The sequence below is a fragment of the Furipterus horrens genome, unplaced genomic scaffold, assembly GCF_987537825.1.
Source record: "Furipterus horrens unplaced genomic scaffold, mFurHor1.1.pri manual_scaffold_5, whole genome shotgun sequence".
Lineage (NCBI taxonomy): Eukaryota > Metazoa > Chordata > Mammalia > Chiroptera > Furipteridae > Furipterus > Furipterus horrens.
Window position 1 is genome coordinate 33,328,923 of NW_028327175.1, and position 23,648 is coordinate 33,352,570.

Sequence of the window (23,648 nt, forward strand, 5' to 3'; positions counted from 1 at the left end):
AACCAGGGGTAGGACTGAGGTGAGAGAATCATCACAGACTAACACTGGCACCTCTGGGCTCCAAGGAGAAAGGGTGAATGAGAACTATGGAGAAGGAGCTGATGGTGGGAAGCAACCTGTAGAGGTCAAGAGTGAGAGAAAGTGTGGCTATAGTTGGAAGGGCAGGTGGGCCAGGGTACCCTGAGCAGAGAGTAGGGTGCAGCCACCCCGACAGCTGGAAGATGCAAGCCCCAGAGGCTTTTGGCCATGTAGGAATCTTTGGAAGCTTGGTGGTTCCCAGAAAATAGTGCTCTTCTTTCAGCCTGGCTCTGAACAGGTTGAAGAATAGAATGACACACGTGTAATCATGTAATGAGGTCTGGCTGCAGGACTGAGCCTCAAGGACTCTTTCTCTGTGCAAAGTCTCTAAGTAGATTTGTATTTGAAGATCCGGATTTCTCAGGCTTCAGTGGGGAGAATGAGGGCAGGGAGTGAATTGCTTTTAGAAAGAGCTAAGGGGCCAAAAATGCATGGCCTTTTATTCTGAGAGAGAGGAGGTGTGAGCCAGAGGGCCTGCCACAAGCCTGGATTCCTCCTCCCTCCCTGCTGCCTATGCTGCCTCTTCTCTTTTCCCTTCCAGGCTGTGTTCTGCCCCTCTCCTCAGCCTTTTATTTCTGTCTTCTCACAGCCCCTCTCTGTGATTTTGATTTGAATGTGTAAAATATGTTCACTGTGATATAAAGAGAAGGTACAGGCTTCCACACAGAGTTAAGGAATATCATGCCCTGACAGAGATATTCAGGTGGCCCATTGGAAGCCAGGCCGCATCCAGGCCCACCCTTCACTTCCAGAGGGATATGCCATCATGAACAGAGCCAGTGGCCAGGCCCCTGCACCCTGCCTAGGAAATTGTCTTTCCTGCCATGCTTTGGGTAAATGGCATAAGAATGCACACAAGCAACTATCAGTTTAAAGCTCTAGATTGCAGATCCAGGACACTTTTATATTTTTTGAAGGGTGGGGTAATAGAGAGAGGAAGAAAGGAATGAAAAGTGTAAATGTTAAAGGATTTTTTTAAAAAGAAAGAACTTACACTTCTGCCCTTTTAAACACGAGTACTTATTTTTTATTTTAATTTTCAAGACACAAAATATTTTCACACCATAGAAATATGGATAAAAAATATAACCCTAGGTAACTATCATTCAAAGTTACTAGCAATTACATTTTTGTCATTTATTTCAGATGTATTTCTCAGAAATAAAATATTGCTAACACAGTTGACCCCACTCTTCCCACACCACTTCTCAGGGGCTCTTAGTATGCTGAAAGGGGAGAGGATCCTTTTACATCTTACTGCAGCCCCTCCCCCTGCCTGTAAATAGCTCACTGTTGTTTATAAAATTCTATCATCAGCACCATCATCTCTGCATCCTTCTTTTTAATTATTACTTTTCCCCCCTAACTTTACACTCTCAGGACTTATTCATGTTGATACAAGTGGAGCTACTTCTCTCACTTTCAGCCCCAGGGAACATTCTGTTCCATGAAATATGCCCCATTCTTTACCCAGGCCTCTCCTGATTGCCATTCAGGAGGTGTCCAGTCTTGCACTTTGCAAACAATGCTGCACACGCTGTGCTTGGCATTTTCTCTGTGGTGGACAATGAGCCCAGGAGTTGCAGGGTGACAGGATGTGGGCATCTCCTGCTCTTTCATTTGTTGCCACATCTCCCTAACTTCTTTATAGCCATTTAAGCTTTATAGCTTAGCAGAGAGAGGGAGCTGCCGGGCTCTGCACACCCCGGGCCTGGTGGGTGTCATCCAGGGGGTGTAAAGTGGCAATTTTACAACTGTCTGGAAGTTCTCCCATCACTAGTGAGGGTGTGCAGCTCTGGTACAAGGCATTTTAGTTCTCAGTGCAGAGGGCCTGTGCCTGTCCCTGACCCATTTTCCACTGGGTGTCATGTCCTCACACACTGTTAGAATTCTTCTGGATTCGCACAGCAGTATCTGTCACTTATAAATACTGCATATTCTCTTCTCTCAGGGTCAGTGTCTGAAATTCATTTTCTGTTCAACTTAAGTTTTTACTTTTAATACAATCACATTTGTCAAATTTTTCTTTCTGCTTTCCTCTAGTTTTTAAAAGGGAAAAACAAAATAAAATACCCTCCCTTTCCTTACCTACACAATCCCTGGTGTGTCAGAATGTGCCAGAGTGTCCTGGAAGGGCAGGGCGGCAAGTGGGCGTGACGAAAATGCTGCCGAATTGGTGATCTGGGGGACAGAAAGCAAATTAATGTTAGCCAAAGGTTGTGAAACAGGGCCCCAGACAAACGCGCTGGAGAGCCTCACTTGTTATATAAAAGTAATATTCAAAAAACTGGAGAAAATTTTTCTTTAATGTTTTCTTGTGGGCGAGAAGTCCTACCTGTTCCCGCCGGATCAGAGCGGCCTCCTGCGGTCTCTGAGCCCTTCTGGGCGCTCACACCCGAAAATGCCGTGACCACCTCGAAGGTGCGCTCCGGTGTTTAAAACAGTGAGCACAGAGCGATGGAGCAGCTGCCAGCGGGGCGAGAGACGGGGGTGAGCTAACTTCTTCCAAAGACAGTCTTGCAGAAACATTAAACACACACACACACAAACCTGACAACTCTTCATCTGTTTCCACTCGCCCCGAATGGCTGCAACGGCGCGGCGCGGACCTCTCTGTGAAGCATGCGCGCGCGCCTGTGTCAGCGTAGTTCTGTTTGAGGGTTGGCGCCTGCCCGCGTGTGCGGGTGTAAAGGTGAAAAGCCGCAGCCTTCCAACTTTCCTTTTTCCAAACAAGCGCAGATGAAGAACGGGGCTCTCAGGTCTTCGCTGCTGTGGAAACGGGTCTCCTGTGACTCCAACCCGTAAAGGAACTCTGACCTGTCCAGTCCCCGGCCGGTCCCTCTTTCTTCTTCTTCTCGCGCTCCCCTGCCCCGCACCGCGCACCCTCCCAGTTCAGGGCCGCGGAAGCCGGCTGGGCACACGCGGACCCGAAGCACGGGGCCAGAGCACGCGGAGCCTGTTCGGACCGGGGAACCTGGCCAAGGGGCGACGAGAGGAGGGACGGGAGGAGAGGTGAAAGGACGGAGCGTCCTCGTGATGCCGAGAAAGGCGAGATGAGGATTCTCTGGGCGCAGAAGGGAGAGAAACTTCAGGATGCACGTTGGACGCGGGTCATTGCTGGGGAGGATGGGAGTCGTGCTGCCCACTAAAGAAAATTCGTTGAGGGGGTGGAGGCGGAAATCAGCAAGGAAGATACCTCGCCGTAATTAAGACCTATAGAGTCAGTTAGACGAGGAGGAGCCCAGGAAGTGAGAAGTCGGGTTTTAGAATGTGAAGAGGGAGCGCGACCGCCGTCTGGGAACCTCCCCAGTCTCAGTCCCCTCCGAGTGGCCCGAGGCGCTCCCAGAACCGCCCAGGCCTCGGAGTATAAAAACTTCGAGCTGCATTTCCGCTCAGAGCTTCAGGACAGGAACGGCGGGGACCCCTCAGACTGTGCAGTGTCCCCTCTGCACGTGTTTTCCAGGCGCACGTGGCAGCATCTGAAGCTTCTTGGGGGACTCTGGGAACACCGATGCATTCGAAACCCTACAAAACATGCTCATCAAATGCCTAGAGGGCGGGCCGACACCACGCCTGAAAGATACTTTTCATTTTGACTTAAATTTTATACAACTTATAGAGACATATTTCGGAGATTGAGAGAGAAAGAGAGAGAGAAAAAGAAGAAAGAAAGAAAAGAAAAAAATGCAGTACCACACTCCTCACTGTCCTTGCATTTTTTCTTCTTTGCTGTCATTCCCTCTACAAACAGCCAGGAGGTCCTGGAACAGGAGGGACCTTCATTAGGAATGCAGTAGGAATATGCTTTGATACACTGAAACTTCTCACGTATTAAATAGTCCCCATTAAGGAGAACCCATGTAAAATTTATATATTAATCCTAATTGACAAAAAAATTACACACACCAAAATATTCACCCCAAGATCTTACAAAGTCCAGCGAAGCCCAGGGTAATAAGACAATGAGAAAAAGGTCGTGTGCTGAGTAGGTTTTATTGCAATGTCTGATAAAATTGTTCTTCTTCCCCGAATTAAACCTACATGGGAAGAGGTAAGTCGAGCCCGGGCAGGAGCGCGTCACTACCCGTTGGTGGCTGGGGCCATCTTTGCAGGGATGAGGCCGCAGCGGCGGGCCACAGCGCCCCCTCGCCGCCCGAGAGCGTGACTTCGGGCCTGCGCCTCGCCGGCCTCCCCGCGGCTGAAGGAGTCAGGTCGTGCCGCCTGTGCAGAGTGCCTGGGCCCGTGGCTGCCGCTCTCCAGGAGAGCCCTGGGGTCCTGGACGCGTTTCTGGCGTTTCTCACGGCTTGGCCTCTCGGGGAACTCGGCTCCTTGAAACGCCCACGTCCGGGCCACCTCGTTCTATGTGCAGCGGCCACTGTGGGGGCAAGAAACAAAAATGGGACTGTGTTAAACTGCTTTTTTAAAAGTGCACACACAGGGGAGGGAAGGGGGCACTGTCAATCTGCAAGTGCACATGGCCCACTCAGTTGCTGCAAGTGCACGCCCTGTCGAGGCAGTTCCTCGGTTTGCCTCGAATGCCTGCCGGTTTCCTATCATTCTAGCCCGGACAGTAACTGGAAAGAAGCAGAAGCAAAGTACCAGACCCTCCCTGGCGCTCCGCCCGCCCGAATGCCTCTCTGCGCCCGTAAGCCGCGCATCCAGGTCCCTGCTCCCCCGGAACGGCGTTCCCCGCAGGGCCGGGACAAGCCGTGCGAGCAAGTCCAGGCCACCCTCGCAGGCGGCCGTGCACGGAGCCACTACGTTTGGCCACGACCCTTGCCGCGTGTCTTTTCGATTGATTTTTCAAAAAGAAGGCCAAGCCAACTTTAATCTAAGAAAAGGAAAAGTGATTTTACAAAATCAGGGAGCTTTAAATCGAAACGGAGTTATATATTCCAGTAACAATGCAGACCGTGAGTTTTAATGTCTCTGCGTAGGCATTTTAATTTGCTACAGTCACTACCAATAAAAACGGCATGTAGTGCGATTCGACTGTTTAATAGTGCAAGGTAGACGGTTTTTATTAGTAGCAGGCAGCAGAATGGAAAATTTAGATTTCGGTGGAGGAGTGTAATTGCTGGGGGGAAAAATACACTCAGGAAGAGGCTGTCTTTAGAATCAGCAGCACTGAGCAGAGAGGGAGCAGGCAGTGTTTCTGGATACGCACCCTGGGCAACGGGGAGACCCTCCAAAGCCACGTGCACTTGTCTGGTTAGACACTTAATTGATGTCAAAATCGAGTGTATTCTGAGCATACTCTCTTGCTCCAAACTGGGGATGTTTTTGTAATAATTCGCTGTTTTCTTTTCTGCCCTTGGCAGAGCTCAGTAGGGGGAGAGGGAGGGAGGGCAAGGGGCCGAGCCCCAAATGCTAATGAACCACAGCAGGAACTGGTCTTTAGAAATGGAAATTATCGAGGCCAGTCCTTCTTGGAGATAAAAAATTAGACCTGATTTTCTTCACTTAAACTATTTAAATGGAAGAGAACCAAAAGGCTGCAATCTGATCTGTTGCTGCCTGTGCTTGACATCCAAGTGTGCACGACTCATTTACAGCTTCTTCCTGGTCAAATTCCCTCCAGAAAGACCAAATGTCATAGATCCTGTCACTGGCATGCTCCACAGGGTGGCTGAGGCCTCTCTCCCACTCTCTTTCTTTTTCCTTTTTCTCCGTACAATAATTGATTTAAAATATCGGCCCTGCACTTAATTCGGACGTCCCACTTGGGATGGAAGCATTGTTGGACCGCCTCTGCTGGATCTTTGCAGAGGCCCAAAGTGCGTGGGAAGTGGTGTGTTCGAGGGGAGTGGTGGTGGTGGGGTGCTGTGCTAGGGGGCGAAGTGAAGATTGATGGATAGAGGGGGCAGGGCAGTGGTCTGTAGGAATAGTGGGGGGGGGAAGGGGCCCCCCCGGAATGTGAAGGCTGGTGAAGGACGGACGGGTTGGTGGCTAGCAGAGGAAGATGGCTAGTGTAACTGCCTGGACCGCACCAACCAGGAGTGACACGCCTGCGGGTCAAGGAGTACAATTTGCCACTGGTTCCCTTGGATCCAGGCACGATCAAACTGCCTGTGACTTGAACGTTCCGCGTGAGACCAGGCTGATAGCTGGAGCCTCACGATCCTGCGCTGCAGCCTCGCCTAGCTACCCAAAGAATACTCCATGAACGAGTCCGTTAAGAGAGTTGCAGAGCCAACAGGGCTGGGGAATGGGTGTTGGTTAGGGGACGGGAGAGGTGTGGGGGAATGAGAGCTGTAGGGCGGGACTCCCACCTAAGGTGTTCTCTTCCTACAGGTCACCCACCCGAGATGGCCTCCGAGGAAGAGGCACCTGTTGGGTGGGCGCCCCCACTCATGCCGGCACACACCAGACTCCCTGTGGAGCGAGAGTTCCCCTTGGTGATTCTTGGCCTCCTCTTCCGCGGGACCCCGATGTGCGAGAGGTGGAGGAGGAATGAGGATTGGGGGGGTGGGGGGGTTCCGGGTTTCCATAGCTAAGCATCTCGATCCCTAGGCCCCGCGAGGCACCTCCCGAGCCGCGTGTTACCTGAGCTACCTGCGCTGCCGACTGCTCCCGAGCCACCGGTCCTTAGCTTCACGTCCTGTCACAGGCGGTCTGTCTGTCTGTCCATGGCAGTCATTCTCCTGAGTGTTTTACAACACAAATCCGAAAGAGAACTCAAGTTTTTAAGACAAAACCCTTTGGGGGAGGGTGAAACACTGGCAACGTGTGCTAAAACATTCCCAACGTCGGAAAATGCTAACACCCATGGACCCGAGTCTCCATCACGGACTTCCGGGCAGAAGGCTCACCTCAGGCCTCTCCTGGCAGTTCGCAGCGAAGGCGCCCGGGATCCGGGTCCCGCGGGGACAGGCTGGGAGCGCGGGGCAGGCGACCAGACGTGAGGCCACGCGGGGCGCCTCCCACAGTGAAGCAGGGTAGACCCGGGAAGGTGAAAGTAAGAGCCACGTACGCCACCCCCAGGTTGACTCAAGCTGCCAGTGCTTTCATTTCCACCCCCGCCCCCTGCAATCATCCCGTAAACTGTCGGCAGGGACACTGGGGTCCGGCGCGCAGTCACCTGGGCGGGCCTGTTCCGAGTGAAGAGAGGGGCTCGGAGTGCTCATCCACCAAGCCTACCAGCCTGGCCAGACTGCCGGAGGCCTCTGTCTAGTCCTCGCGTGCCGAGCTGGGGGCGGGCCAGTGGCTGCATTGGGACGGGGTGGCAGGGGTGGGTGGGGGAGGTGAGAATGTGGCTACGGCGGGAGTGGGGGACCCGGCTGGGAGTACAAACGAGTGGCAGGGGGTTCGCGCCGGGCACGCTGCTCGGCCCCTCCAGGTTGTGCGGCCAAGGGCCTCGGGGACGGGGCTGCGCGCGAGGCGGCTGCGCCACAAAAGCCTGTGCGTCCCTCCCTCCTCTTTCCTCCCCCGCTCCGGCCCCCCCTCAGCTCGGCTTTCTCCTCTCCTCCTCTCCTGGCTCCGGGCTCCTCCCCCAGCTGCGGCTGGGCAACTGGATCTGGTGGAGCAGGCGGAGCCAGGGATGGGGCGGGCACCAGAATATGCAGATGAGCGCATGACGGACAGCTTGGCGTTCCAATGTCCCTCGGAAACTCGAGCGCTCCTTCCTCAACTCCTCACTCCAGACTCCAGACTCCCCCAAACCCCGACCGCCGGCCTGGCGCGCGGCTGCGCCCACTGGCTCCACGCTGCCGCCGCCACTGCTGCCACTGCCGCCGTCCCACCGCTCCCCCGGCCCGCGGGCCGCCCGGGCTAGTGCGCGGGTCGGCCTGCCTCGGCCCGCCGCCCCCGTGCCCACCGCCGCGCCGCGCCCCGGTCGGGCGTGGATGGAGGGCGCCGCGAACCTTGCCCGCTGCTCGGCGTGACGCGGGCCCCGCGCCCACCATGTCCTACCCGCAGGGCTACCTGTACCAGGCGCCCGGCTCGCTGGCGCTTTACTCGTGCCCGGCGTACGGCGCTTCGGCACTGGCGGCGCCGCGCAGCGAGGAGCTGGCGCGCTCGGCGTCGGGCTCTGCGTTTAGCCCTTACCCGGGCTCGGCGGCCTTCACGGCGCAGGCGGCTACTGGCTTCGGCAGCCCGCTGCAGTACTCGGCCGACGCCGCCGCCGCCGCCGCTGGCTTCCCGTCCTACATGGTAACCGCGCGGGCGGGCGGGGACGCGGGACACCCGGGCGTGGGCACCCTGATTGGGGCGCAGACGGAGAGGGCCTGGGATCAGCGATCGGGGGGCGCGGGGAACGTGCCGTGGGCGGTGGCTCCCGAGTAGCCGACTCAGGCCGCCGCGCCGCTGGCTGGATCAGAGTCCAGGGCGAGAGGCAGCGCGGCCGGCAGGCGATGTGCTTGAACCCTGACCGGAACCCTCGCCGCTTCCCTTAGGCTCTCGGGGTAATTTTCCCAAAGAGCCTGGAAAGTGAGACTACGCTGGTATCGGGTTCTGTTGTGGGTTGTCCTTAGTTCACGCACCGAAGCTTAGCGAGGGGTCCAGAGCGGGCTCGGGACTGGCTTCTGTCTGCGCAGGGCGCGAGGGTCGGCGCCACTGGGACCTCCGGGGCGTCTGCCGGGCGCTTAGCAGTTACTTGCGGGGCTTGGGGATCACCGGGTTGGGGGAGGGAGGAAGCATAAGTCAGGGGGCTCCGGGGCCTGGCCCAGCCGGTCTCGGTCTGGTTCTTAATCTGCACCGCAGGCTGTGCTTTCGAAAAACGTGTCGGCGGGCATGTGGCCCGTCAAGTGCCCTCTCGGTCCCCTGGGCACCGAAAGCTGCTCCTGCTCCCGGGTCTCGGGGTCGGCCCATGCGCCTCGGGTTTGCTGCTGGGTCCGGCGGCGGTGTCCGCAGAGCGCGTTTCGGGCGATTTGAGGCTGTTAAGGGGTTGTCGACACTGCCCGCCCTCGGCGGAATTCCAGGGCAGCAACTGAGTAGCAGGGGCCTTGGTGAAGGCTGCAAATGCCTCGAATTTAAACGTTAAAGGCTGAATTAAAATGCTAATTACCGCGTATTTGAAGAATTCGAAACGGTGACTGGCTTCTGAGTTGCAAATTGGATTTGCGGAGCTTTGGAGCTGTGAATAGCGGAGTGGGGACTTGGGGTGGTTTTTTAACCATGTAAGGGCGGGGTAGGGGGAGGGGGGAGGCCGCAGCGCTTGAGAATCCAGAGAAATTTAGATATCAAGGAACTATCTTCGGGCCTCTGTGTGCCAGCGTGTTTGCGTGCGTCTGTACTCGCGGCCTAGGGATTTTGCAGGAGAAGATATGCCATTTTAGGAAAGTAAAATAGTTAAATTTTTTTGCAAATAGAACTGCAGCGCCCTTTTTTTTTTTTTTTTTTTTTTTTTTGGCGATCAACAGCTGGCCTTAATAACCGACTGCGTTTTTTTTTTTTTTTTTTTTTTTTTCCCCCTGCTCTGATGCTGCGGGAAGCGCGGCTCCGCCGCGGGCGTTTCGCCGGGGGAAAGGCGGCCGCGGACGGCCCAAGCAGTCGCCTTCGGGCAGTTGCCTGCCAGGTACCTGCGCACCCCAATCACCAGGCTCTTGTCGGTTCTAGGGCACGCCCTACGACGCGCACACTACTGGGATGACGGGTGCTATCAGCTACCATCCGTACGGCAGTGCGGCCTACCCCTACCAGCTCAACGACCCGGCGTACCGCAAGAATGCCACTCGGGATGCCACGGCAACGCTCAAGGCCTGGCTCAATGAGCACCGCAAGAACCCCTACCCCACCAAGGGCGAGAAGATCATGCTGGCCATCATCACCAAGATGACCCTCACGCAGGTCTCCACCTGGTTCGCCAATGCGCGCCGGCGCCTCAAGAAGGAGAACAAGATGACGTGGGCCCCGAGGAACAAAAGCGAGGACGAGGACGAGGAGGAGAGTGATGCGACACGGAGCAAGGAGAGTCCGGATAAGGCGCAGGAGGGCACCGAGACATCGGCGGAAGACGAAGGTGAGCGAGGCCTCAGCTGGCTCTAGGTCTTCGGGAGTGAGTTTTCTTCTCAGGCAGGGTGCAGAGCTGAGGGAGGGGAGGGGAGGACGCTCCCGGCGACAGCCCAGGTTCCAGCCTGGAGCCCCTGCCTCCTGGCAGCGAGTGGGCCTAGCGACCCATCGGGCTGCTTCCGGGAAGGCCGTGCTCCCCCTAGGCTGTGGAGGTTCTGGGTGGAGGTGAGGAATGTAATGGGAGGGCCTGGTATGCCTGGACGTGGGGCAGAGGGGCCCTGGGTGCCTGCGCTGTTCCACGTGCCACAGATGGTGTCCGCGCCCCTGCAGGGATCAGCCTCCACGTCGACTCGCTCACTGATCACTCCTGCTCGGCCGAGTCGGACGGGGAGAAGCTGCCGTGTCGTGCCGGGGACCCCTTGTGCGAATCGGGCTCCGAGTGCAAGGATAAGTACGACGACCTGGAGGACGACGAGGACGATGAAGAGGAGGGCGAGCGGGACCTGGCACCATCGAAGGCCGTGACCTCGTCTCCGCTCACTGGCGTGGAGGCGCCGTTGCTGAGCCCCCAGCCCGAGGCCGCGCCCCGCGGTGGGGGTGGCGGAGGCGGCAAGACGCCCCTGGGCAGCCGGACGTCCCCGGGCGCGCCTCAGCCCGCCAGCAAACCCAAGCTGTGGTCTCTGGCCGAGATCGCCACGTCGGACCTCAAGCAACCTAGCATGGGCCCGGGCTCCCTTCCGCCCGGGCTGCCCGCGGTCGCAGCTCCCGCTTCGTCCGGGGCGCCGCCCGGCGGCTCGCCCTATCCCGCGTCCCCGCTGCTCGGCCGCCACCTTTACTACACGTCGCCCTTCTATGGCAACTACACAAACTACGGGAACTTGAATGCGGCGCTGCAGGGCCAGGGGCTCCTGCGATACAACGCGGCGGCCTCAGGTCCGGGAGAGGCGCTGCACTCGGCGCCCAAGGCGGGCAGCGATGCCGGCAAGGCAGGCGCGCATCCACTGGAGCCCCACTACCGGCCTCCGGGCAGCGGCTATGAGCCCAAGAAAGGTAGGCTGCTGCGGCTGCGGGCCCTCTGGGAGGGACAGCCAGCGGGCCCCGGTCAGTCAGCACTCCCAAGAAACCTGGGGAAGGGGCCTGGAGACCTGACCCGTGACTGTACAGGGGGAACGTTTGTCACTTAAAGGAGAAAGGAAAAAAGTGAGTGCACCACCCTTTGACTAAAAGTTAGAAGTGAAGGGAATGATGACTCCTAAAAGAGATGGGGTGAGCAAGGCAATCCTTGCCTTGCAATGAGGCCTACTCATTATTATTTACTGTTTGTTTATTTATTCATTTATGTATTGTGATGGCCATAATCAACATGGCAATTTTAGTTTGGCAAAGATAAACTGCCACCAAATGCAAATTACGGCTTGTCTCCCCACTGACTGAGCTTCAGCTTCGTGTGTTTTGTTGTTAACAATCTCTCCTTCTTCCCTGGATTGGAAGGAAACAAAACGTTCCAGTGATTCCCAGAGCCTTTTTCCTTTCCCTTCCTTTCTCTGTATCACCTCTGTTGCTCATAATTCGGCCTTGAGCTGATAAGACCTATAAAAGGAGATCAAGGGGGGTAAGGAAATGAGAACTAAGAAATGTGAGCAAAATGTGTCTCAGGACAGTGCAGCATAGTAGACAGTCAGGTTCCCCTAACTATTTGCCCCATACAGGGAGTGTTCCTGGGTGTACATTCCTGGGTGTGCGGGCTGGTGGCTGTGTTGCTGTCTGGCAGACACATGGCTGTGGTGTTGGTTCTGACTAACTGCCCCCTCCCCTGACAGATGCCAGTGAGGGCTGCACCGTGGTTGGTGGGGGCGTCCAGCCCTACCTATAGAAGGGCCGAGCACAGCAATGCAAGTAAGTGGGCACTTTGGTGTTTCTGCCCACCCTGGGGGAGCCTCCCTGCATCAATTGCTCTGTAAACTTACTTACTGTTTCTTGCTTCTTGTCATGGGATCTGAGGACAGCATTGCAATCTTCTTGGTCTTTTTCCTTTAAGTGGGAGAGGATTTTGTTCCCTTTTATAGAATCTACTTTTCTCCCTCCTCAAGTTCTGCTTTGAAGAATCACTTCTTTAACTGGAATGGATTGAATAAATATATATATACTGTTTTCTCAACCTGAGAATTTGTGTGCAATATGGAGTTTCTTTACTCTGCTAGATACAGAATAGACATTTGCTTTGATGAGCTAGTGTTACTGAAACTTGGAATCAGAAGCCTTTCTAGATGTTTGCAGAGTAAGACTGATAGACAAGAAGCACTCATCTTTTAGCAGGCCCATCCTCCTGTGACCAGATGGACTAGATAGGACCCTACAGATCATCTGGCTCACAGCAGTTATTGAAAAAAAAAAAAAATAGCTGTTTTACAAATAGGCAAAATTACTTATTACATAAGTTGAAGGTGGGAAAGAGGCTGAACCCTTTCAGATGAATCCTTTTTATAATGTGATGATGTAGATGTGGAACTGAAGGATTTGGGATGATTTGGTTTTTTCCTTGGTCCACAGGTAGGTGTCACAATTGCTTTGGAAAAAAAAAAAAAAGTCAGCAGGCCATTCTCTCTTCCCAAGTTAATAAATACACAGATATAAAAAGCCGCTCTCTCACCGGGACCGCATCTTGTGCCACTGTAAAAGAAGGAGCCACAGAGCGCTGTCAACCCAGACTAACGAATGGAACAGACTTTTGTTGGATATACGTGAATTTTGTTGGCATAGTATAGCTTCCCCAATGTATGTGTGACTTTTGAAAACAATCTTTTTTCTCAGGATATCTTGAATTGATCACTTCATTGCCACGGTATATATGCTATAGGTGTGATAGGATTTACTGTACAATTTATTTGTAAAAGATGTACACAGTAGAAATAAAACGTGATTGAAGAACTTGAGTACTTAAAAAGTGGAAACAAATTTGATATTTATTTTTATAATGATATAAAGCTTCTAGTAATTTATGCAAGTTGTATTGCAATGGAATCTAAACTTTTTGTAAATAAATTCTGCCTGGTTTTTATTTGAACATTGCTGGTTATACAATCTTTGTTGGTTGTTTAACAATAATTCTTTACTAATTTATATCTTAAATTGTAAATAAAAACAGACTAGACTACAGCAATATGGTGTTTGGGGCTCCTTTTTCTTAGAAGAGTGATTGGGTAGAGAGCCCCAGTGATATAGTCCCTCCCCCAGGTGATCTGACCTCAAACAGGCTTTTTAATGATAATGTGTAAAATAATTTCCCTCTTCTCATATAAAAAAGATGAAAGAGAAATAAGCAATAGGGAGATACCTATGATTTTAGATTAGTTATATACATATGTATTACAACAAAATTAAATTTTTGTGCTCTAAATATGCAAAATACTTGTTAGTGTAATTTAAAAAAAAATACTTGACAAAATAAAATAATCTGACACTCCTGTGCTTTAGGATCCATTTAATTAATATTTATTTCTGATCTTGACTTATTGAACCTTCTCAGTAAACTAGAAAATTGTGGTAACATGGATAATAGAGAGTTACACCTCCACCATAAATTACTGATGGAAGTAATTGTTTATTTTAAAGCCTGAATTATCCAAATTGGCATAGATTATTCAGATTTATTGAATGACTTCTTAACTCTCCTTTTTATATAACTCACATTAAACACAAGGCAAAAACTGGGAGGAGAGATTTATTTTCCTCTCAGTGGCTTTCACCTTTACCCTGGGGGAAAAGAAAAGCTTAAACATCCTTAGACTATTGCCTTGTTATTGTGTTACTCACTATCTAATTATAGGACAAGTCTAGAATTTGTAGTCAAGTAACATATTTCCTTTGATTAGTATCATAAAAGCAGGAAACCTGTCACTTTAATTTTCAGCAAAATTATATGGATATCCATATAATATAATTTCAGAAAAGAAATGAACAATCATTTATTTCCTCTGCAAAGATAAATTGAGTGAATATAACTTACGGTTATAAAACAAGAATAATAGCTCCTGAGATTGCCCTTTAATCAATCATACACTTATTTTTCAAGAGGTTCATCTATTTTATTCCATGATTAATAATGCTGCAGCATGAGCACATTATTGCATCCCAGCGGGGGGCGTCCCGGGTGCTTTTAGCTGCTTTGGAATGGTCAGTTGGGGTTCATTATGGGCTGATATTGAACAATTTATAAAATCTTGTCTAAACATCTGCCAGCTCAGATAGGCCCATGTGTCTGAGGATGGGAAATTGCTGGACCAGTTGATATTGACAAACGGATCTCTCTCCAGTGGCTTTTTGTGCAGTAGAAATTAGTGGCCTCTTGCTGGGGTCTTGTTAGAAAGGGTATTTGAAAGTAATCTTAGGTACCTGAAGCAAAGCCATGGGACTGTGAACTGGACACAGGGTGGGACGGTGGGAAGGAGCGGTTGTGGTGAAAAGGAGCAGATGCAGTTTTTAATTTTCTATGACTCGACTTCTTAGGCATTTTGTTGGTTTTGGATATGTAACCATTTGGATGTCAGACTTAAAGTGAATCTTTGGGGTAGAAAACTATTTTTCTCTCCTTCCTGCCTTCCCTAGCAATACACACGGAAAGGTTTGGAGCTGAGCTCTGTCTCATGGGAGCCTGGACACTGGGCTGTGAGTCTGGAGGAAAGCAAATGCCAGTCTGGAAGTAAAAGGGAGCTGGGAACTTCTTTGCTTGTTTTTGTTGCAGACATAGAACCTCATAGAATTTCTGTGAAGATAATGATTTTTCACTTGCAGATAGCGTTTTAGATAACAATATGAAGCTGATGGTTTGCTTTTATTAATATTAGCCACATTTCCTAAATCAGCAGGGAATACAACACACATGGCAGCAATATCTGTTACATGTAATATTTTAATTTCAGTATTTTGAAGACTTCAGTGAAAAGGACAAAAGTTAACAATATTTAACAAATTAAACCCTGAAAGACCATACACCCTAATTAAGATAAAACACTGAAGACACTCCATCTCTTAAAGTGTAAAATATGCCAGTAGAAAATCCAAGCAAAAATTGATCTCCGTGCATATGTTCAGAAATTGAAGCCTGGATAAAAGCTGCCTCCCTTTGGAACAGAAGATTGTGTTACCTGGACATGTGATACATCCCCCCACACAGGCACACACCCCAGACAGACCCCGGTCTCAGGGACAACGTGCACCTTTCAATTGGTGAAAACTCAAAGCAGCTCAGGAGATTAGCCTGGGCTAACGAATCTTCTTTGATGTTTATATGCCCAACAAATTATCAAAGATTTCCATAACTTACCCACCCTGCCTCCTGACCTGGATTTCTTTCTGGAGAACTTGATTTTTAAATGTACGCTAAGAACATAAAACCTGCAGGTGTTTAGAGGGGTCTTTCTAAAGAAATGCAGAGTGATTTATGAGTTCTTCATCCTGCAGATCGTTAGTTAAGATGAAGGAAGGGAGGTATCTTTCATTGGGGAAGGTATTAATGGGGTATAATTTTATTTTTTATTTAAAAGTAAAGTCACCAGCCACAACAGATATGTGCAGTTGTTCCCGGAGGGGGCACATGAAGTACCCCGGAGCCGCTCGAGTGGCTCGGTGCTGGACTGGGCGCGCTCCGGCCTCCGCGGCCCCTATGCCCACCGCGGCCCGGGGTTCATTAGAGCCGATTTATCGGAATTCGCGCTTTAATCTCAGGTAGGCCCAGAGGCCCGGCGCTGCTGAGAGCACCGGGAGCGCTTGCCCGGCGGCCGGGCCTCCCGCGCCCGTCAAATGTCAACATTTGTTCCCAATAAAAGAGTTATTGTTTCTGCGAAGCTGCCCGGCCACTGCCTTTGAAACTTGAAAAGAACTTCATCCACCTTTGTCTGATGTGAGGCAGGAGGGGCCGAGCGGAGGGAGAGGACAGGGGCCGGGGCCGCGTTGCCTGGGTTTGCGGGGGCGCCTCCCGGCACCCCTCTCGGGCCACCAGAGCTTATTCCGGAGGTGAGAGGGGCAAGGTCTGCACCGGGCTGCGCTCTGCACTCGCTTATCTCGTATCTTCAGACTCTGCGTGGTTGAAACTAATGCAAAAAACAAACAAATAAAAACAAAACAAAACAAACAAACAAACAAAAAAACACAAGAATTCAGTTCAGTAGCCGCGCGCAAAACCCGCGTACCTTTTAGGGTCATTTAAAAATCGCTTTAAATTACTTATTGAAGAGGCTAAGAGTAAAGTGGACCTTTCGTTTTTTTAACGTTACGTTTAAATGTACTCTAAACTTCCATTGCTAGAGTTGAGGTAAACAGGCAACAGCTGGGAAAAAATAATTCAAAACCAATTTCTCTTTTTAGAGTCAACCCTTTTCAAATTTAAATATATTGAATTTTTACGCAGCTTCTTCCAAGTAACAGTATACAATGATCATCCACCATATAGTTTTTCTTTAGTTATCCAATGCATTGAAATATCAATGGAAACATTCATTTTAACTTCAAATTAAAGATATAAGTAGATCTTTTAAATGTTTTAACTACTTTTACAAAAACCTCAACATTTTAAACATTTTAAAATGTGTCAACCCAAGAGGCAATCTTGGGAACAATACATGTCTGTGATACTGGGTATTACGATTAACATCATTTGAATTTCTACAAATCGCAAAGGGGACATGTCCCTTTGATGTATTTTCAAACCTTTATGTAAGTGACAAATCCCTACTGATATTTTAAAGGCTTATTATAAGGATAAGTAATCTATGACAATATAATTTTCCAGTTGCTGAAAATTACTTTCTATTGGCCATAGTGAAAGCGCATGCCAGCCCTCCCCTTTGGTTTGGCTGGAGCTCTAGGGAACTGGTATCCGATGATATACACTTGGACTTCAGCCACTGGTGGGAGAGGGAGAAGAAACTTCTGACCCCAGTTTTACTGTGCAAAAAAACCCATTTGCATGTTTCACCTGCAGCTCCTGCAGAGCACTTTTAACCCCCCCCCCCACACACACACAGAGTAAACTTGTGTTCCCTCTCTAGAGGACAAAGAGGTCTCCCACTTTCTAAGAAAGATAGAAATTGAAGGTGTTATGAAAGAAGGCCGTACTGGTAATATAATAAAAATGGAATGAGTTATGAAATCTCTGTCATCTGTTCCTTGCAATCCCAGGTACAAGGAAAGAGGAAGAACGTTTTTGTTTGTTTAAGTCTGGCCCCAAGATAATAAGGAAAAGTTGTTGGTTTTTTTTTTTTTAAGGTGTCTTAAAATAACTTTGTTCTATAGAGAACTGAAGACAAATTAAACCTAATACTCTATAAAAAGCGACTATGAGGTTTGGGGCTGCCACCCAATGGGAACAGAGTCCATCTCCATAGGAAATGCCCACAGGGAAGAAACAAAACAATGCTATACAAGCACGTACATCTTTGTGGGGAGATAAATTGACAATTTATCGTGTGTAACTCCTCATCAATTATTAATCCTTAGTGTCAACAACAGGGTTATAATTACCTTTGGTTATTTTAATATTTATTTTTCATTTCTCTGATCCGATAATTAGTTAATGCTCTCGAGTAATGAACCCGAGACCAGGCCCTCTCAGCCCCTCCTTTTTAGTGACCTTTAGGGGAAACACTTACATTCACCCTCCTGTTGTCAGACATCCTTTGCCTGCCTCCATTCTACCACAGGGCACCCCTCCTCCCCCCGCCATAAATAATGATTTCAGAGGAAAAGGGGAAAATGACAAACAAATAGGGCGCAGCTGGAATTAATAAGCCTGATCAAAGTTAGAGGGGCTGGGGTGCTTGCAGCAGCTCAGGTCTGAGGCCCAGAAAGGTGCCGGCAGTTCTTGCCTTCCTTTCTAAGATCAAGAGAAAGGGCAAAGCGGACATTTAACCCCTGACTTGTTCTAACAGGAGAGAGGTGGGTCGGGCAGAACCCTGTTTTCAGGCCGTGCTCACATCGGCGGGGCAGCGGGTCTGGCCGGGGAATGGAAAGGCGCTACACCTTCGCCTAGCGCGGGTGCGAGTCCCGAGCGCACTCCGCTTCCAACCCCACCTGCCACCCTGGGAGGAGGGGAGGGGCTTCCTTGGCCCTGAAAGGTTGGGAGGTGAGTTAGGAGGTTAGATGGGGTCGAGAAGGTGGCCCTGGAAGCGAGGCAGCCGCTCGGTGCCCAAGAAGTGTGGAGAGGAAAGGCAGTGTCCGCCCGGGAAGCCGCTGCGCAGCACGAAAGGAGGACCGAGGTTGTCACCGCTATCGCCTTGCGCCTTTCGAACGCCAGCGGCACTGGGCGAAGGTGCGCAAGCCAGGGGACCCCGCCGACCCCGGTGGGCCTGCTCCCCTTCCGCCTTCTCCCGGAGATCCCTGGGGCCCGAAGCTCCTTAATGCAATTAAAAGCCCCGCCAGTCTTGGTTCTGAGCACGCGTATTTTGCTCCGGCACAACTATAATCATTTCTATGGGAAACTGTTTTTACCCGCGCTCTCCACGTTCCTGGGTCGGCCGATTTGGGGACATCCTTCAGCGGACACCCCCAGACCCATTTCTGTCCTGCGTCCCCAGCGCAGCGCCGCCACTTGTGCTCTTCCTTAGTCAAATCTAGGCCCTAAAAGGCAGCAACCTGGACTTAGGCGGGTAACCAGAGCTGCAGCAGGTCAAGGGATAGTGGACCACCTGGCTCTCGGCGCCCCAAGGTGAGAGCTGGGAACGCTTGGCTAGGTGAGGTGGGGCGCGGAGGAGAAGGCAGAGCCAGACCCGCGGAATCTCCTAACTGGAGGCTGCTCCCCATATTCCCACGGACCGGGAGGCCCAGGTCCAGCTGCCTGCTAATGTTCTCTAGCCACCTTCGGGCCTCCTTCCCTTCGAAAAGGACAGAGTCGCAGGTCCCCAAGCTCCCTCCACCGACTAGCCTTCAGGACCCAGCAACAAGCCGGCAGCTCCTGGAGGGGGCCCCATTCTGGGCTCCCTCACTCCCACATCAGGTTGCACTGAGGTGGCCCCTATCCTGCCCCTACTCCGGTTCCCTCACCCCAGCTCCTGGCCCCAGGCAGGCTCCTTTTAATGTTCCTATCTCTCGGGTCCCACTCCGGAGCCCTCCCTTCAGTAATTCTCCCCGGTTCCCCCACTTCTCGCCTGGCTCTCCGGCTTCCAGGGTCAGGGGGCAGGCTCTGGGTGTCTACACCCCCTCCCCTGAGTGCTATTGAGTGGGGTGCGCGGCGCGGGAACCCTGCGGGGTCGCATCCGTGAACAAAAAGCGCGGACTAGTAGTTTGGGAAATGGAGGGTCATGCAGGTGGGAGGGGCAGCTCTCCTCCGCAGCTTCGTAAGCGTCCAGGAGTAGAACGCTTGGCCTCCCATCTTCCCCTTGAGCCCTTCTTTTCCGGATCCCCCTCTGCATACACCTCTTTTCGTGGAGCTGGTGGCACAACACACCCGTGCAGCTGCGGGTCGCACTTGCCCCGCCCAGGACGCAGCCCTTGCTGAACGTGCCCGATGGTCCCATGTGCGCGTGGAGACCACCGGGATCCCGCGCCTCAGCCGCCGCCCCCAGGACCTGCGAGGAACCCGTCGTTTGGGGCTGGCTTCGCGAATGGCATCAGCGGGGACGCCCTTGGACAAACAGAACGATAGTCCCGGGGGCGTGAGAGTAAGGCGGTGGTGTCTCCGTACTACGCACCGCAGGCGAGTTGCCTGCGGTTTCTCTTTTTCAGGAAATTTTGCAGACTTGTCAGGGCTCGACATCGCAGTTAGTCACCTCCACACACTCTCCCCTCCCCCATAACCCTTCTAATAAAACCGGCAGGAAGGCTGCCTGGAGGTGGTGACTGAGCCAACGTGGACGCAACGCAGTCCGCGGCCCGGATGGGGGCTCCCGCGAGCGTTCAAGGTTGCCAGACCCGGTTGTAGCCCTTGTCCTCTGAGGGCCACTGGTGGTTTTGACCTGGGCAGTCAGGTCTCATAGCTCATGTGCATGACCCTAGATTCCACTGCCTTCCATACCTCAGAGAGGATCCTTGATAACAGGAACTATAGGAGGCACAGGGGAGGCCCTGGGGTGGGATTGGGGGCAGGAGAGGGTCGCATTTGGAGTGTTGGTGTGCTTTGTAACCTTGGGGGTTGGAGCTCTGTTGTTGATCTGTGGGAAGTTTTGGCCCTGAGGCAACTCAGCTCTATCCTTCCTCCAAACAATACCTGGGGGCAACAAATCCCTGAAGGTGCATACAGCCAAGATGGAAGCATGGGGGACAGATGGATGCTCTGGAACCAACTTCCCAAGGCCTGCTGGCTGGGCTGCTCAGCCCATATGAAGGGGCAGATCAGTTTCCTGGCCTACCAAGTGATGACATTAGTTTATTTAAACAGGAGGCCCAAGCCAGTTCCAGGTTTATTCTTCCTGGCTCTCAAGCAGTGGAAAAACAATTTGTTTCATAATGATTATGTGATACTCAGGCCCTCAAATAAAAGTGCCCTTAGTGGTAATGGACCCAGATATAAACAGGGGTTACTGGAAGGGCCCAACTGTGTGTATTTACCTCCTCCAGAAGGACTTATCTGGCTGGAGGTGAGGGGCTTAAGGTTGAACCCAAGCCCTGAGGAGAGATACAGTTTACCATTTCTGTAGGGCTGGACATTATATAAAGGAAGGGGCTGGGTTAGAGACAGACCCACACAGGAGTTATACTGTAAACAACTTTCTACTGATTTTATGATCTTCAAGTGTTCAGTCAGATACATGGAGCAAACCAGTCACAGTGAGCAAGGGTAGCTCCTGGGGCTGGGGCTGCAAGGACGGTGCCCCCAGGCCAGGGGCACTCAGCCTCTTACTCTGAGGTTGAAAATGCTACCGGTAGACAATCAGCGATGGTCGGAAATCATCTGGTGTTAGGATGCTCCAGAGAAGCATGACCCTCTGGCACTGGCAGCCTGTGGCAGGATGCTTGGGGGCAGATGCTGGTTTCTATGGAGGGGTAATCACCAGGAGTGTGTCCCAGTGAAATGAACTGTGAGGTCTGTACAGGCTGGGTGGCTTCCTTGGCTTGGCCTCACCCCTGGTCCTGGGCAGTGATCCTGCAGAAAGGGCAGTACATGCATTCTGAAGGTGGTTACTGCTGGGCAAAGGAGCCTCAGATAATGGGATGCATGACAGCAACCTCCATGACCTTGGAAGTGGAGGCAGCAGCACTCGAGACTGTCTTTGTGTGGTCCTTTGAGTGGCCCAAGTGACCCTTCCAACAAACCCACCTCCTCTCACACAACCCAGGAGGATCTGCAAAGAGGTTCCTTCTTGGGTCAGGAGGCCCAAGCATCCTTGCCCACTGGCCCTGTAGTTCCTCTCACAGACCTCACTCTACCTGAACCCCAGAGCTATCCAGTTGGGGCCAGGCCAAGAGGATAAATGAGTACCACACCGTGTGTCTGAAGAGTGAACATTTGTAAATCAGGCTTATAAACTGCTCAATATTATGTACTTTAACTTCTCACCTTGTAAGATCACCTTTTAATGACAATATTACAAAATATATGCAAAGCATGATTTTCATGGAAGTCATTGACATACAGAAGAGGACAGAATGTGATGATCACTGTGCATGTCTGAATTCTTTGTCCTTGGAGGGTGTCAATGTTTGGATTTGTAATAAAATAAAGACAGCATAATTCATAAATTATATGTTTAGTCCATTGATTTTTTCTTGTTGTCTTTATTTTGTAGTAATCAAGTTTTTCATATAATTTGTCTTTCACTGAAATAATGAATCAAAAATTCAAAAGCAATTTTATTGAACATGTACACTAAAATATTTGCAACAGTAACCGTATAGGAAACCATATATACCAATAAGAAATAAAAATAACCAGCTTGCTTTTGTTTTCCAAAAAGTATCATTTCTTCTAAAATATTCTAAGCTATCTATTAAAAGTTCAAGGCAAAGTAGACATTATAATCTATAAATATCAAGTTTTTAAATAAAAACATTAAAAATAAAGATGCATTGTTTAAATATTTAAAATTTGATTCCTGACAAGGAAAGGTCTGAGGAACCCCACTGAGGGAGGGATGGTAGTGGAGAAGGAATGGACGGAAGGTGCTGGGTCTGGCCATCAGTTCTATGGTGGTGTTCCACTAGGGCCCAGCAGAGAGCAAGTTTATCATTATCTCTGCTGAGCCTCCTTCTGCCCTTCTGCATATGGGAATCCAGGTCACTGGGGCTGTGGGGAAGATTGAATGCCAAGGTGTAGTGGGGGTATTGGGGGCAACACTGGGAAAGTAGTTTCAAGGACACCAGGGGTTGGCCATCAATGGGTTGTGGGTTGGGTGGGTTTGAGCCCCCTTCTCTTACAGTGACCAAGCACCACTGATTTTGCAGGAGCACCTGTCACCAGCTTACCAGGGGTGTGATTTGAAAGGCAGGCTCCATTAGCTGAATTTTCAGTTTCCTGCTAACTTCACACACAGGAAGCTGGACCCTGCTCACACGTTGTGCTGCAAAACAACAATATAGCATGTATACATCTTGTATGCTTGATTTTTAAAATAGATTCTATATTTTGGAGTAGTTTTAGGGTTACAAGAAACTGCACAGCAAGTGCAGAGAGTTTCCATTCTCCCCACACCCAGTATCCCCTCTTATTTACACCTTGCATTAGTGTGGTGCATTTGTTACAACTGATGATCCAAGATTGATCCATTACTATTAACTCAAGTCCTTAGTTTACATTAGGGTTCACTTTTTTGTTGCTCATTCTATTAGTTTTGACAAATGCACAATGTCATGATATTTGACCTTATATAGCACAAAAATAGACCTCTTCCTGACCTCAGAGGTGTCTCTTAGATCTCTGAAAGAAATAATTGATCCAATAAATCAATAAGTACAATAAAAATATAATAGAGTGAGCACATGGATATATAAATATGTTAAATAACATGGTTCCCAAAATAAAAAAAAAAAGACATCTAGTTATATTTGAATTTTTAAATAAACTGGTATTTTTGTAGAATAAGTATGTCCCCTGAAGTGTTTAGGATGTAGTTACTCTAAAATGTGTTGTTGGTTATCTGAAATTTAAATGTAACTGGGCTTTCTTTATTTTTCTTTGCTAAATCTGGCAACCCCAATATTGATAAGACACATTACAGAAACATTTGTCAAATGAAACTTTTCTCATCTATGGCTTGGAACAAAAGAGTGAGAGGGAGACATTGAGGCTAAATTCACACAACTCAATTTAGTGACTATTCATGCATGGAGTCATGTGTGTAAGGTGGCTTTTGTGCAAGCCAGCACAAAGGGAGTAGGTGAACCTTGTCTTTGAACAGAGACCCCAACAATCCTTTCAAAATCTCTCTTCTGCCTTGACCCACTCTCCAAACCTTCCCATCTCTCCTTTCTCCCATAAAAACCTATTCTCAAATTACACACTTGTCTCATAAGTAAATGCTCATTTTACCACCAGGCAGATGGTTCAACGAGAGAAGTGATGTAGGCTGAGACACGGGGACAGAGGAAGCAGTAAGCTGCAGAGGGACAGATGCATAGAGAGAGGAAGGTGATATAGGGAACATTCACATGGAGTCTATAAGAGAATTGACTGATTTTATGTCCAAATCAACATT

The 23,648-nt window shown here is 50.5% G+C and overlaps 1 protein-coding gene and 1 long non-coding RNA gene across 4 annotated transcripts; one reads left to right on the top strand and one right to left on the bottom strand.

Moving 5' to 3' along the window:
- Positions 1-4,062: 4,062 nt before the first annotated feature.
- LOC150008343 (uncharacterized) lies at positions 4,063-8,646 on the bottom strand. 2 transcript variants are annotated; one of them, XR_016511111.1, is made up of 5 exons: positions 8,125-8,645; positions 7,160-7,285; positions 6,891-6,998; positions 6,625-6,722; positions 4,063-4,453 (listed from the first exon to the last, which is right to left on the bottom strand). It is a non-coding gene; the product is annotated as an uncharacterized LOC150008343 (long non-coding RNA). The 2 variants fall into 2 exon arrangements; XR_016511110.1 differs by having other exon boundaries at positions 6,891-7,285; positions 8,125-8,646.
- IRX2 (iroquois homeobox 2) lies at positions 7,698-12,643 on the top strand. Of its 2 annotated transcripts, none has more exons than XM_090276244.1 (5): positions 7,698-8,229; positions 9,634-10,036; positions 10,336-11,076; positions 11,847-11,922; positions 12,577-12,643. In XM_090276244.1, the coding sequence occupies exons 1-4, from the start codon at positions 7,981-7,983 to the stop codon at positions 11,897-11,899; spliced, it is 1,446 nt and encodes a 481-aa protein (XP_090132370.1). In that variant the 5' UTR covers positions 7,698-7,980; the 3' UTR covers positions 11,900-11,922; positions 12,577-12,643. The 2 variants fall into 2 exon arrangements, with proteins under 2 accessions (XP_090132370.1, XP_090132371.1); XM_090276245.1 differs by having other exon boundaries at positions 7,700-8,229; positions 10,357-11,076.
- The last annotated feature ends 11,005 nt before the right edge of the window (positions 12,644-23,648 follow it).